The following is a 13768-nucleotide window of genomic DNA, read 5'->3' on the forward strand; positions in this document are numbered from 1 at the left end:
GATGGCCCTTCTGGAGAACTGGACAATAGCAGTGGTCTCAGAGGGTTGGTAGAAGGTTGTGGATACAAGTCAGCATGCCTGCCTCATCACATGGAAGGCATTACATAAATGTTCTCTGCTGCTGTGGTTTGCAGATTATGATAATATCGTCCCCATCATCCCTCTCCCTTAAGGATGTGAAGAGCCAGAAGTCATGTTGATCCTTGGAGGAGGCTTGGAATTGTGCTTAGATGTTTGCATGTTGACGAAGAGCCGAGGCAGGAGGGGCACCTCTCATATGGCTCTTCTCAGAAACCAAGGCCGGGGAGGGGACGTGTCCCTTGAGGGCAGATCCAGACCTGGAGCCTACAGCTTCCAAGCGACCCTGACAAGTTTTTAACTACTCATCTGAAAGCGAGGAGATTCTCCTCTCCGCCCCCCGCCGTATGTTTCACAGAGTTCTTGGGAAGGGCAAGAAAGTAAGACTGCAGGAGTGGCCCATCAAGCAGGTTCATTCACAGACATTCACCGAGTGCTTCTTTCTTTCTTCCCCTCTAGTTAGCATGGGGCCCACCCCCCAGGCAGCAGATGGGTAGGAACAAGAATTGGACACCCTGCACCCATTTTTATCAACGTCACGGTCTCTTGCTATTTTATGTGTGCATCTATTTCACTTCCTGTCAGATGCACAATAATCCTCCTTAGCCAAGTGCCCAGACCAATTCAGGCTTGTGCCAGAGAGCGAGCCACCACTACCCCAAAGAGCAGGCCCTGCACCCTTCTCCCAGTAATCATGGATGCTGTGGAGAGGGAACCTCATCTTCCGACCTGGGCAACCAGCAGCCCCTGGGCATTCAGATGGTGAAGGTGAATGCTAACCTGCATTTAAGGCCTCTAGAGAAAGGAAAGATTTCTCCTACTGAGTATAAGGCATTTGGTTTTAAAGCTTAAATATAGTTTGTTGACTACCTCAATAAGTTTTCAGCGTTCACCTGAAGAAAATCATTTGAAACTAGCATGCACATGACTTTTTTTTTCCCCTCCATCTCCAGTGTTCCAAGAGCTGCGGGCGAGGGGTGAGGAAGCGTGAAGTCCTATGCCAAAGCTCCCCCACGGCAGAGAACGTCCCGGAGACCCTGTGCTCCAGCATCCCGAGGCCCGAGTCCCAGGAGGGCTGTGTGCTAGGGCGATGCCCCAGGAACACCCGGCTGCAGTGGGTTGTGTCTTCCTGGAGTGAGGTAGGAGTTGCGAGTTAGTATCGCTGGCTTGTGTGTTTGAATGCTCAGTTCACCCACCAGCCCCCAGAGGCTCACACCTCCTCCTCCTCCTCCTCGTTCCACACACACAGCAGGTGCCTACTAATTACCTGTTCTTCCCTCCGGGCTCTTCATCAAACCCTGACGAAGCACCCGTCGCACTGAGCGGGCCCGTGCCTGGGTGTGAAGGTGCACAGCTCCACCCCGTGCGTGTGCATGGCAGCTCGGGTAGGGGTGCGGAGTGCTGCAGTGGGGGTCTGTGATGCCCCGGGTAAAGCTCAGGGTCCCCCAGCCCTGCCACCAGGGGGAGTCTTTGTCAGGAGAGACTTTCCGGGGAGTGTGAGGCTGAAGGATGGGCAAGAATTGGGCAAGGGTGGGGTTGGGGGGAAGGTTGGTTTCAGACGGAAGGTGTGCCCCATACGAGGGCGAGGGGAAAGAAGGTGACACAACCAATACAGTGGGGTGAGGGGGTGGTAGAAACCGAAAACTTCACCAGGGCCCCTGTGTTGGGACCACTTAGCACCTAGAACAATCCAATGTAAAGCAGGCAGCCCCCCAGACAGGCAAGGCGCCCACCGGGAGATGCTGTGATTGGGATGGAAGAGGAGTGTTCCAGGAGTGGAGAGAAGCAGACTCTTCTTGAGTTCCTAAGGAGGCCATTGTCACCTTCGGGCATCTGTGGGTGGAGGGGAGAGGGACCCGTGAAGATGTCTCCTGGATTTCTGGCTTGGGAAACTCGGGTGCATGCACAGCCAGAGGAAATGTGAGAAAAGGAGCCCAGCCTGAAGTCTGCCCCAGTAACTGATGGGACAGGGGTCTCTGCTCTGGAGGAGATCGCAGTACCGGGAGGAAGACAGAGGCCGGGACGCAGAACAGGTCAATAGTGGGGATGGTGCGGTGCGGTAGAGGCAGGGCTTTGGGTCTGGCCATCGGTGTCCTTTTATTCTGTCTAAAGGATAGGTAACCCACATAGCAATGCGTCCACCTCTCTTCCCACCCATTTTCTTTGAGATGTTATAGCCTAATGGCTAAATGCACAGGTGAATCAGATTTACCTCCAGTATTTCCTTGGGGTGTGACCTTGAGCTAGCCGCTTACCCCGGCAGAGCCTCGCTGCTGGAAGTGTCTCATTTTGCCTCATTTCATGGTGCTGACAAGCTCTGAGACATTGGGACAGTTAATCGAATTCTCTACCCTCTGGTTTCTTCGCAGTAGCATGAGGGACATGGTTGCCTTGTCTTTAGGATCCTTGAGTACCTGTGGTTCACCTGCAATGATCCCATTCCTAGAATTTCACGTGGATGGTGCATCTGTTCAGCAGACTTGACCGTGGAGCTCTGCACACCTAACGCCCCCCTTCTTGGCTCCTAGTGTTCGATGACCTGCGGTTTGGGTGTGAGGAAGAGGGAGATGAAATGCAGCGAGAAGCCCTTCCAGGGAAAGCTCATCACTTTCCCGGAGCGAAGGTGCCGCAATATTAAGAAACCAAACCTGGAGTTGGAAGAAACCTGCCAGCGAGGGGCTTGTCCCGCCCGTCCGGGCTTGGGCGTGGCAGCGGGATGGTATCCATCACCATGGCAACAGGTGAGCACCCGCAGATTTCAGTGAGATTCTCAGAACGGGGGCAGCCCACCAGTGGCTGCTGTGGGGGACTTGTCCAAATGGAAAGACCAGAAGCTCAGGTCCCGGAGGCTGAACGACTTGTGATCTTTGGCCAGTCTCATCACCTGTGTGGCCCTGGGCTGCTCCCGTCATCTGTGAGCTTCAGCTTTCACAGCTAGAAAATCAAGATGATAATGTCTTGAAGAGCTGATTTTTTTCATGAGCACCTAAGATAATATAAAGCACTTAGACCAGGCTGGTCACATGGTAACAAATATTCACTATTGCTCTGCTCTCAAAATCCCCACGAGAGTCTTCTGTATTCTAGCAACATTGCTCATAGCCTTGACTCCTTTGGTTTTTATGTCATGTTGCTGAATGATGTAGTAATTCATTTGTTGAAACTGCCTTGTTCGTGGGTATTTTTGTCCCTATTTTGTAGAGGAAGCAGGGAAAGCTCCGAGTTGGTCAATTCAGGCAAGGACCGCCCCCCTCCAGCTCTTAAACCCATTAGATGTTCGAGGCACCCTTTTTCTCAGAAGACTGGGGTAAAATTTTGGTTACAGTGGTCTGGTTCTGATTGGCTGGGTTGGTGTGTGAAGCAAAGTCTGAGAGAGAAGCTGTGTTGTGGTCCTTGTCCTTTCCAACCAACAGATGTCAGAACTCGCTGGCTTGAGAAGTGCTGCCCACCCCATCATTAAACACAGGGGCTGGGTGGGGGCATATGCAAGCACAAATGTAGGCCTATAGATTTGTGTCAGTACATGGAAATACACACAACGTAGAATGTGTGTATTTATATGTGTCTGTATACACCAATGCGTGCCTATGTATTTGTAAGTACACATACATACACATGTGTATATAATGCGTGTGTGTGCCTGTGTGTTGGGGAGGATCTGAGAACTAAACCACGAAGAAAAGCAAAGGAAACTAGTGTGATTGTGTATCTCTAATCGGCTACACGCTATTTACATCACTATGGACTTCTTTTTCAAATTTTATTACTGTCTTTTTTAAGAGATTGGGAAATTGCTTCATTTTAAGATTATCTAGATCAGGTAGCAGCAAACAATTTCCAGCAGCCCAAATCTGCGCCCCCCCCAAGCCCCGCCTATTTTTTTGTAAATAAAGTTTTATTAGGACACAGCCATGCTCTTTTGTCTACATATCGCCCATACTTGAGTGGTTGCGATAAACATCACATGGCCCACAAACCTGAAAATATTTACTATCTTGCCCTTTACAGAAGAAGTTTGCCAAGTCCTGGTTTAAGATGATAACAACAGTCCTACAGTTGTATACCTTTAGCTCTTGGCGTTAAATCCAAAACTCATGTGTTTTCCATCCCCCAATACCAGTCCATATAAAGATGCTTGTCCAAGATGAACACTTCGCCTATCTGCAATAAAATAATGTAGTGAATTTTTAAAAGCAAAAAAAATTTTCCTGATATTTCATTTGTTATAAAATATCTGTGTGTCTGGAAAAAATACAGTTGATAGTCATCTATTTTTTTTTTTTTTATTGAACAGTGAAATCATTGACTTCTAGGAAGCACCACACCCACCGTGCCAACTCAGAATTTGGCCGGGCACCGAGGGCAGGATTCCAAAGCTGTCTCGGAAGTAGTATTTCTTCGCTGTCCTAATTCTGAAGCATCCCCTGCCCCCCACTATTGCATCTGCAGAGATTATCTGGAATTCTTTAAATACTGTGATGATTTGTTCGGCGTCCTTATGGCAGCTTCTGTATTTCTGGAAGCTCTCTTCTTTATGAGTCACTGAACTGGAGACACACTCCCTGGGGCAAGATAGATATAGCATTTGCCTAAGACCCCCTTCTAATCAGATCACATGGCTGTTGTGTATTAGACTGTGGACGTGAGCACACGTGCTGGGCTCTGGCCAATCCCCACTTCATCAGCAGGGCACCCGGGTCATGGCATGAAGCCTGGAGATCCCTTCTATTTGACATCACTGACCTCCAAAAGGACAACCTCCAGCTGAGTGTTGCTGACTCCTAGCTCTTTCCCTCTTCTGCAGTGCACGGTGACCTGCGGAGGGGGTGTCCAGACCCGCTCAGTCCACTGTGTTCAGCAGGGCCGGCCTTCCTCAAGCTGTCTGCTCCATCAGAAACCTCCAGTGCTGAGAGCCTGTAATACAAACTTCTGTCCAGCTCCTGAAAAGAGAGGTAAAGGCCCCCCCACACACACCAGTCAGTTTTACTAGTCTTCAGAGAATTTTTCAAAAACCGGTTTTTGAATTTTTCAAAATCCTGTTTGGTTGTACAGTTTATCCCTTGCAACAACTCGAGGGGGTGCCATTCACACGACTGTGTGTGTGAACAGTGCTCCGCATGGGTGTACAAGGCACAAATCGGGTGGTTTCTGCTCAAAATGATCTTGTTTGCACACCTATGCAGGGAACATTTTATTCTATGATAAGGCTTGTTAGCCATTAATTCTGACTTTGAAAGGGGGAAATAGTCATTTTGCAAGTCCATTTTTTAACACTGTTTTAGTTAAATAAGAAAATGAAAAAGTAACCAACATGTGCCAGAGATTACACTCATCAGGGGGAATGTAGGCATGAAGGGGAATTGTCCTGGAACTCACACTTTAATTAGGGAGGCAGGTAAGTTGCAGTCAGTCAGTGAATGTGCATCGTCCCAGGACCACACCTTCTGTTTCCTTAGTTACAGGCCATTCTAACAAAGTGTAGCATGTGCTGATGGGAAAAGGGGAAATTGAATTATCTGAGTGAACTACACTGTTTCACTAGCCCAACTTACTTCAAAGTAATCTGACAAACACACCAGGAAAAGTCTCCTCCCCCCAATCAGATTTCCTTGTGCTAAAGAATTATGTTCCACCATGTACCTGCTGCATTTTCTTTTCATCCAATCACGGCTTTTCCAAGACTGTTTTGTTTCTTACCCTGTGCTTTCCAATCTGTGGTGAATCAGATTCAGGACTTTGACTCACTGGCGCTCCCTTGTCCCTACCACTTCGCGTTTCTAAATTGTTGCCCTTGTTTATCTGCATCCTAGAGCCGTAGCTCCAGGCTCTGGGCATCGGTTTTCCCTCCTCTTCCCTCTCTCCTTCCTTATCTGAGGCTTGCAGGAGATAAGAGAACTAGTAATACAGCCGCTGCTCAGAGCCACATCACGTCTAAGGCAATGCTGGAATTCTCCAAACCTGCAGCCTTTTTTGGCAGAAAGCTTATGGGGGAAGAAATACACCTTTTGAGTAAGTGGTCATGTACTTGCAAACTGTCTCCTCCTTTCTTCCCCCTTGGTGACTTCTCCTCCCCGCCCCCCTTCAGTCAGATGGCCCCAGACAAACCCACACATGCCAAGAATCAGAAGTACAGGCCCCCTAGGTACTTTGAGACAGGCTTAAGGACAAGGGCTGACCATGAAAATTGCTCAGCAGTATCTCCTGGGTACGAGTGCTAGGTGGGGAGAGCCAAGACATAGGTTAGATCCAAGATCGGGGGGAGGCCTTTGGTGTTACTATTTTGTTCATCCAGCACCCCGCCTGGCACACCATAGATGCTCAATGCGTGTTAAGTGGAAGATTGTAAAGTACCGTGAGGTTCTCTACTTCCTTCAAAGCCAGGTCACTAAGCACCTGCTATATATCCCTAGCATTCTTCTAGAGATAAAAGAACAAGGCAATATCCTGTTCTTAAGCTACAAGGAGTCAGTGTCTCAAAGGAGGAGGAAGATACAACAACAGATAAGAGTGGTGGAGTGTTACCAGTGTCATAGTGGAGGTCAGTTCTCCATGGGTTGCAGGGAGGGGGCCAGTGAAAGATGGTGGTATGAGAAAGGGTTATTAGAAGAAGGATGTCTTTCCATGCCTCTTGACTAAGGTCTCTTTTGTGAAGAGGAGTAAAGTAAGAAGGCAGATATGAAAGACACAAGCCTGGGTATTTCTTCTTGGCCAAAATGGGGCCTATGGTTTTTGCAAGTTGGAGGCCTCCTCCCATTTCCATCCCAAATGCGGGGAGAGTGGCATGCCCAAATTACTGCGGGGTTAGTCTTCCTTCTTAGATCATTGGCAGGGTGACCATAGGTGGAATTGGAGTGTGTTTTCTAACACTGGGGTTTCTACAAGCATTAGTGGGCAATAAGCAAACCCCTGGTGCTTTAGGGAAGAGCTCTTGGAATGTTCTGAGACTCCCATGATGGGCCAGGCTTTTGAGGCACCGTCTTCCCCTCCAAGAGTTGAGAGAAGACAGGTCTGCCCAGATTGGCATCGTCCTGTCCTGGAGGACAGCCATGTGGGTGTGCCATTCCTCAGACCCCCACCCATGCTGGAAACCAGTCTAGGGCCCTCACGTGATGCCATCATCACTATGGGATGCTTTACCTGGGTCTTCATTGGATCTCCACTTTGGGAGAACATCCTATGAGCTGGCATTGTGCGTATTTTATGTGTAAACCTTCTTCAGAATAGAGGGAGGCCTCGGGCAGTGACATCACTCATCACTGTATCGTGACTGGTTGTTGACATAGTCGGGAAGAGGCCTGGGTTGCAGCCTAGGGGGATTCAGTGGGGGATGAGCAGCACCCAATATGAGTAAGTTTACTCCTCATGGAATCTCACATCCTCACATGGAGAGGGGGCGGGATGGGCAAGCTTTTGAACTATTTATAAAATGGAGAAATAATGCTTACCTGAAAAGATCATTGAGAGTTAAGTAAGATGCTTCAATTTTTCCACATTTATTTAGTACTTACCGTAAAGGGGAGCTGTTCTGGTGTCTGATTGTAGATAGAAGAGTGAACAAAATGTGCGAAGTTTCCACTTTATATCTGGAAACAAAGAAGCCAATCAATAAATATACAATGTCAGATAATAAAGTAGAAAATAACACTGAAGCAGGGTATAGAGAATGAGAACGGGGGGTGAAGATGGCAGTGGGAAAACTGGTTTAGGTAGACTAGTCAGGCAAGGATGATGTGGATGATGTGATATTTAAACAGGGACCTAAAGATGACCTAAAGGAAGGTGAGCTATGTGTATGTATCTAGAAGGAGAGTGTTCCTGGCAGGGGCAACAGTACGTGCAAAGGCCCTGAGGTGGGAATGTGTGAATCTGATCAAGGAACAGCAAGACACCTGGAGTCAAATGTCTAAAGTGGACAGGGGTTAGGTGATTAGCTGAAGCTGGTCCTGGAGGCGTTTTCAGTCTTCATAAGGACGTAAGATTTAACTCTGAGTGAGGTGGAAGCTGATGGAGAACTTGGAGCAGAGGGGCAGTGGGATTGGACTTGTGGGAAGATCCCTGGCAGTTACACAGAGAAGAGCGTAGGGGCCCAGAGCGGAAGGAGGATTTGTCCACTCTTGGTTGGGAGAAGGTTCCCTTAGAGCAGCGGCTGTAGTGGGAGAGGCTGGGTGCTGGTATGTTCTGAAAATTGAGCTCATGTATAGTATTTGTCAATTGTTTGCCTGCAGGATGTGAGGCAAAGAAAGAGGACACCAAGGTCATCCTCAATAGCATACATAAAATACGTGACTGACCACAGAAGCTCAAATCACCAGCTATGAGAATAACCATAATCAAACACAGTGCCCATCTTGATGACACATTGACACACCTCCCTTCTGCTTCCTGACTTAAAGTTAGCTCATAGCAGAAGCTGTGGAAGCCGGCTGAAATCCCATTCTTAACTCAAAAGGAGTAAGTGTCGATACAGCAGTACAGTTAGGACCATGGTTTTAGTGATCGGTTTTTATCCTGATGCAGTATTTCCACTGCATCAATAGGATAATCTCGGCAATTTAAATAGAAACGGATTCAGACGTACATTGATTGATTAGGCTACGTGCTAATTGGCTGGGATAGAAGACACTGTACAAGTATATATTAAAAATAATTGAAGATGAAAATATAGATACATAGGCAAACAGTTCAGACGGATGTTCATCTCACGTCTGACTTGTATCTTCTCCTGGGGCCCCACCCCTGCCCCCATGATGGTCTGCATCAGTACGCGGCCTTCTAGATGCTCAGGGCAAAAAGCTGATCATCATTACTGATTTTTCTTTTCTCTCTCATACCTTTACCAACCTGTCAGAAAGTTCTCTAGACTCTATATCCGGGAGTTATTGAAAAGAAAAAAGAATGATCTGAGTTCACCTTTCTACCCAAGTTGAGACGTTGTAGGTTTCATATTGGTTGTTTCAGCCATGAGGGTTACAGGGAAACTATTTTTTCAACAAATATTTCTTGAGCAGCTACTTTGTGACAGGCATTAAGCATTGGGAAGAAAGTAATGAAAACAGTAGGCAAAACCTCTGCTCTCAAGGATTTTACATTCTAGAGAGGAGCCAGAGTGTAAGCACAGAATAGGATGAGTGCTGATAGACCCAAGGTAGAAAAATAAAGCAAGGTGGGGAGTAGGGAGGCCACAGAGCACGCTGCTTGTTTGGGGGAGTCTGGGAAGGCCCTACTCTCAGTGACCTTCAAGCAGAGACTTAAAAGAAGGGGTCTGGATGTCTGGGGGAAGCCACAGTATGCCTGGCATGTTAGGGCATCTGCTGGGTGTCCCATGTGGGGGAGAGGATGAGCGGAGGAAGATGAGGTCAAACAGAAGTGGGGGAACCAGATCCTAGGGCCTTGTCGGCCATTGTAAGAACTAAACCTTTCACTCTGGGTGGATGGAGGGGCCAAAGGGAGAGTTTGGGGCTGAGACATGACATGAACTGACTTATCTGTTCAAAGGATCAGTGGGGCTACTATGAGATGGGTGGGGGGCTGTATTTTAGGCAGAAGAACCAAGGCAGGGGGAAGGAACTGTAGGCAGTTCTGAATCAGAAGCAGGATTCAAATCGATAGGAGAGCTGAGAGCCTGGCATGCCATGTCCAAGGGCACAAAGCAGAGCTACGTAAGGATAATTTTGGAAGGGGGTGGGTGGGGTGCCTGTGGGCCGTAGGGGGCGTTGGGCAAGGTGAAGGTAAAGTGACTTTTGAGCCTTGCATAGAGGAAGGGGAAAACACTTCCAACCATGAATGAGAAGACTTACTCATGTAGAGGGTAGACCATAAATTACTTCTGAAGTCAAAATTCCTTGAGAATCCAGTAAAATGACTAAGGCCCTGACTCCTAAAATGTGCACTGAGGTTTTTATAAAGAAAATCTTACATACAATTTCACATGCCTTCTGTGTCTAGTGAGGCCCTTCTGGGTGAGAATCCCTGATGTACAGCGTTCTGCTCCCAGTCCATAATCCCATCTGTCAACAGAAGAAGTCAGGACTGGTGTTGACTTAAATTCACTCAGTTGCAAATTGGCTAGGAGATTTATTTAAATCGACCTAGAGTATTGCAGCTGGGCCTCAAATGCAGGTGTGCTGACTCCCGATATCTTAGGCCTCCTGTTCCCCAGAGTAAGGTTCCGTGGACCAAGCAGCAGCAACAGCACCTTAGCTCTCACCCCAGACCCTCTGAATCAAAAGCAGTGGTGTATCAAGGTCCCCAGGGGATTCCTCACATGCTATGCTAGGGAAGCAAGATGGTGGCTCCCAGGCTCTTGGGAGGATCAGACATGAATCTCTGGCTGGATTTGACATTTTAACATCCACTTTCCCCCCTCCCGTTAACATTTAGCTAAGGATCTTAATCCCTTTTGATGTCGTAACCCTGCATCCCCAACCCTCCCAGCAAAGTCCTAGTGTATAAGGAGCAGAACTCAGAGGCACAAGGCAGGTTCATCCAAGGTCTTTGACCCGTAGGCTCTCACCTTAAGAAAAAGGCTAAGCTTCCTCCTAAGGGGTGAAATATTTTTTCTCTCACTGCAGAAGATCCATCCTGTGTAGATTTCTTCAGCTGGTGTCACCTAGTTCCTCAACATGGTGTCTGCAACCACAAATTTTACGGTCAACAGTGCTGCAAGTCATGCACGAGGAAGAGCTGATCTAGACACCCTCCCCAACACCCGAGGGCCAGGCTGTTCCCTCTCGCCTCTGGAGAGACCAGCGACGATTCACATTGAAAGCTAAGCCCTGCAGACCAGCCATGCACTGCAGCAGAATCTGTGGAGCTGGCTCTCGAGGACAGACAGGCTCCCTTATCCACTTCCCCAAAGCACATGGTACTCTGAAGCACTTGAAAACGGGAAGCGAGCACAAAATGGACTTCCAAAAGAAAAGACAAAATAACTTTGATTTGCACTGTTACAATGAAAGAAGTGATGAATCACACTGACAGACGTCACGTTTTCATTTTGACAAAGTGAGAATCTGGTCAATGTTGGGAGAGACTCTCCCTTTGAACTTCAAGGGTTCCAATGCAAAGACATCTGTGTCGAAAAGGTCCTTGAAGACTTCGGGTCAAAGACGGAGCCTTGGAGCCATCAAATGTGGATGGAACCCATTGCCTGACTGACTGTTACTTGGAGCTCCCAGTGGGCCTGACACTGTGGACAGCCCAGAGTAGCAGTTACCCAGGAAGCCAAATGGTGCTCATAACTGTGCTTGCTGCTGGACTAGCAAGCTTCATGTTATGTTTATCTAGTGTGCGTGTGTTGTTTTTATTATTTTGTTTAGAGTATATTCCGCTTCTGGAGAGTCTCCAAGACTAAAATTCACAACTTGAAAAGTATTCCGAGGAATATTCTGAAAACAGGGCAACATGGACTATTTGAGATCTGCATCTAATTGAAACTCAGACTCAAAAAAAAAAGCCCACAAACTCACATAAAAGGCAAATGTTGATGTCCTACACAGTATATCAACCTCGTAACTTTTGGTGCTAGCTGAACAAGTCCACGGGAGCCTCTAGTCTGCTCTTTGGGAGTCAGAATTGGTAAAATGTTCATTTGTGGTAAAAAATCTAGGAGGAGCTAAATAGCAAAATAGCAGTGTTTTGAAGGAGAGTAGACCATCATTTATAAGGCTCCCTACATACTGTCAGAGCTGCTTGGAAAATTAAAGACCACTTGAGGTTTTTTCCTACCAACTGTCATGTTTAAATTTTCCCTAAGATTTAGTTAACAAGAAAAAAAGAGTGGCAATAGAAAAACCCATCTTGCTAAGTTAATATATCATAATAAGCCAAGATCCTTCGATGAATAAGAATATTTTATAATCTTTCAGATATTTTCAGTCATCAGAAGCCAGCTGTTGATAGGCACTAATGAGCTTAAAATTGTTCTCAATTGGAAAATACCACACTATTTTGCCAAAACCAGAGTAACTTACAAGACTGAGTCCTTCTGTAATTTTTTGAGATGTGGTTAAAAAGGGCATATTTATATAATTCTACTCTATTCCTCAATTCCTTTGATGAATGTAACCCAATTTTACTGCTTTATAAAGTCTCAATTCAAACAGGGATTTGCCAGCTCAGCACAACCAACTAGACAGTGGTTTGTTAAATTTAGAGCATCCTTTGTTCCCATTCTAATTAAAATCATGTGTTCTTGAATCTCAGAGAAATAATTAGAATAGTCTCTCAATCCACTTGGCTTGGCCTAGAGTAGTGGCCATTTTATATCAGAAACACAGCTCCACATCACCCACCCCTTTGCCCTCTGAAAAATTGCAAGTTATTTGTTTCTTTATATAATGATCATTTTATTATTTTATGGAAAAATTAATTTATTAATAGCCTATTCTTATGTGTTCTCACTTGCTTCTGTAAGTGATATTAATTCTGAGGAAAAATGTTGAATAAAACAATGGGTTATAGAGAAAAGTCAAAATATATGTGTAATATTTAATTATTTTATAAGTTTTATAATAAAGTGTTCTGTTTCTTTATCTGTGAAATTTGTTAAGTTCTTGAATAAGGTAGAGGTCAGTTACTTCCAAGATCATTTAACTGTATAAATGTTGAATAGGAATCTCAGTACTTTCTCAATGAAAAGTTGGGAAGATAAAATACTCATTAATTGATTTTTCTTGCTTGTGTCTGAGAAAATTAGAAACCACCAAAAGTCAGGGTGAGATGGAGGATGTATTTAGCATCTTATAAAGATACAGAGTTATTTTTTCCTGCTCTAATGCTTTGTCAACATTTATGGAAATCATCCAAGTTAGATAAACCTACCATAAGCGTAGTTGGCTTTCTCCTTTATTTTTTCCATTTGAATGGCATTCTGGTGAAATCCTTTTGCAAAAAGAAAGAGGGGAGGGAGAAAAGGAAGAAAAAACAAATTAAAAAGCAATTGTTTCAGGTTTTCCAAATTTGGAATCATCACACCAGTAGAGAATAAAAACAATCTGGGCAAAGTCAGTCCAGTTGACCTGAATATATATTTTCCCCTCCACATGTGCTTATATATATGTACATGAATATGTCCTATATATGTGTGTGTGTGTATGTATGTGTATATATGTGGATCATTTATACGTGCAGGTCTTTAAAATATATTTAAGAGGATTTTTATATGAATTGCTATTTGGCAAAAAAAAAAAACTGGTTAAGAATGAAAAATAGAATAGATGGCACAAAAAATAGCAGAAGAGAAGGTATCCTTGTGCCTTTTGGTGATAAAATGTTAATGACAGCCATCATATATTTAGTGTTTGGTGTTTAATGGGTGCCAGAGACGGTGCCAAGTTCTTCATGTATGTTACTTCTTTTAATCCTCTCAGGACTCTAGTTAGAAAGATACTATTTTTTTTAAAGATTTTATTTATTTGACAGAGAGCGAGAGCACAAGTAGGCAGAGCGGCAGGCAGAGGGAGAGGGAGAAGCAGGCTCTCCGCTGAGCAGGGAGCCCGATAAGGAGCTTGATCCCAGGACCCTGAGATCATAACCTGAGCCGAAGGCAGACGCTTAACCGATTGAGCCACCCGAGCGCCCCAGAAAGATACTATTTTTTTCCCTTTGCAGATGAGGACTCTGGGATTCTGAGAGATCACATATTTTGTCCGAGGTAGCCATAAAAGTGAGCTCCATAAATAATATAAGC

At 45.7% G+C, this 13768-nt stretch overlaps 1 protein-coding gene across 1 annotated transcript in view; it reads left to right on the forward strand.

The window, feature by feature from the left end:
- ADAMTS18 (ADAM metallopeptidase with thrombospondin type 1 motif 18) overlaps positions 1–12503 on the forward strand; it is a 141456-nt gene extending 128953 nt beyond the window's left edge. The window contains exons 20-23 of the mRNA XM_078063528.1: positions 1032–1217; positions 2607–2819; positions 4883–5030; positions 10650–12503. Of these exons, the coding sequence (XP_077919654.1) occupies positions 1032–1217; positions 2607–2819; positions 4883–5030; positions 10650–10765 (663 nt within the window). The 3' untranslated portion in view covers positions 10766–12503. The remainder of the gene's footprint in view (positions 1–1031; positions 1218–2606; positions 2820–4882; positions 5031–10649) is intronic.
- The last annotated feature ends 1265 nt before the right edge of the window (positions 12504–13768 follow it).

The sequence above is a fragment of the Halichoerus grypus genome, chromosome 15, assembly GCF_964656455.1.
Source record: "Halichoerus grypus chromosome 15, mHalGry1.hap1.1, whole genome shotgun sequence".
NCBI lineage: Eukaryota > Metazoa > Chordata > Mammalia > Carnivora > Phocidae > Halichoerus > Halichoerus grypus.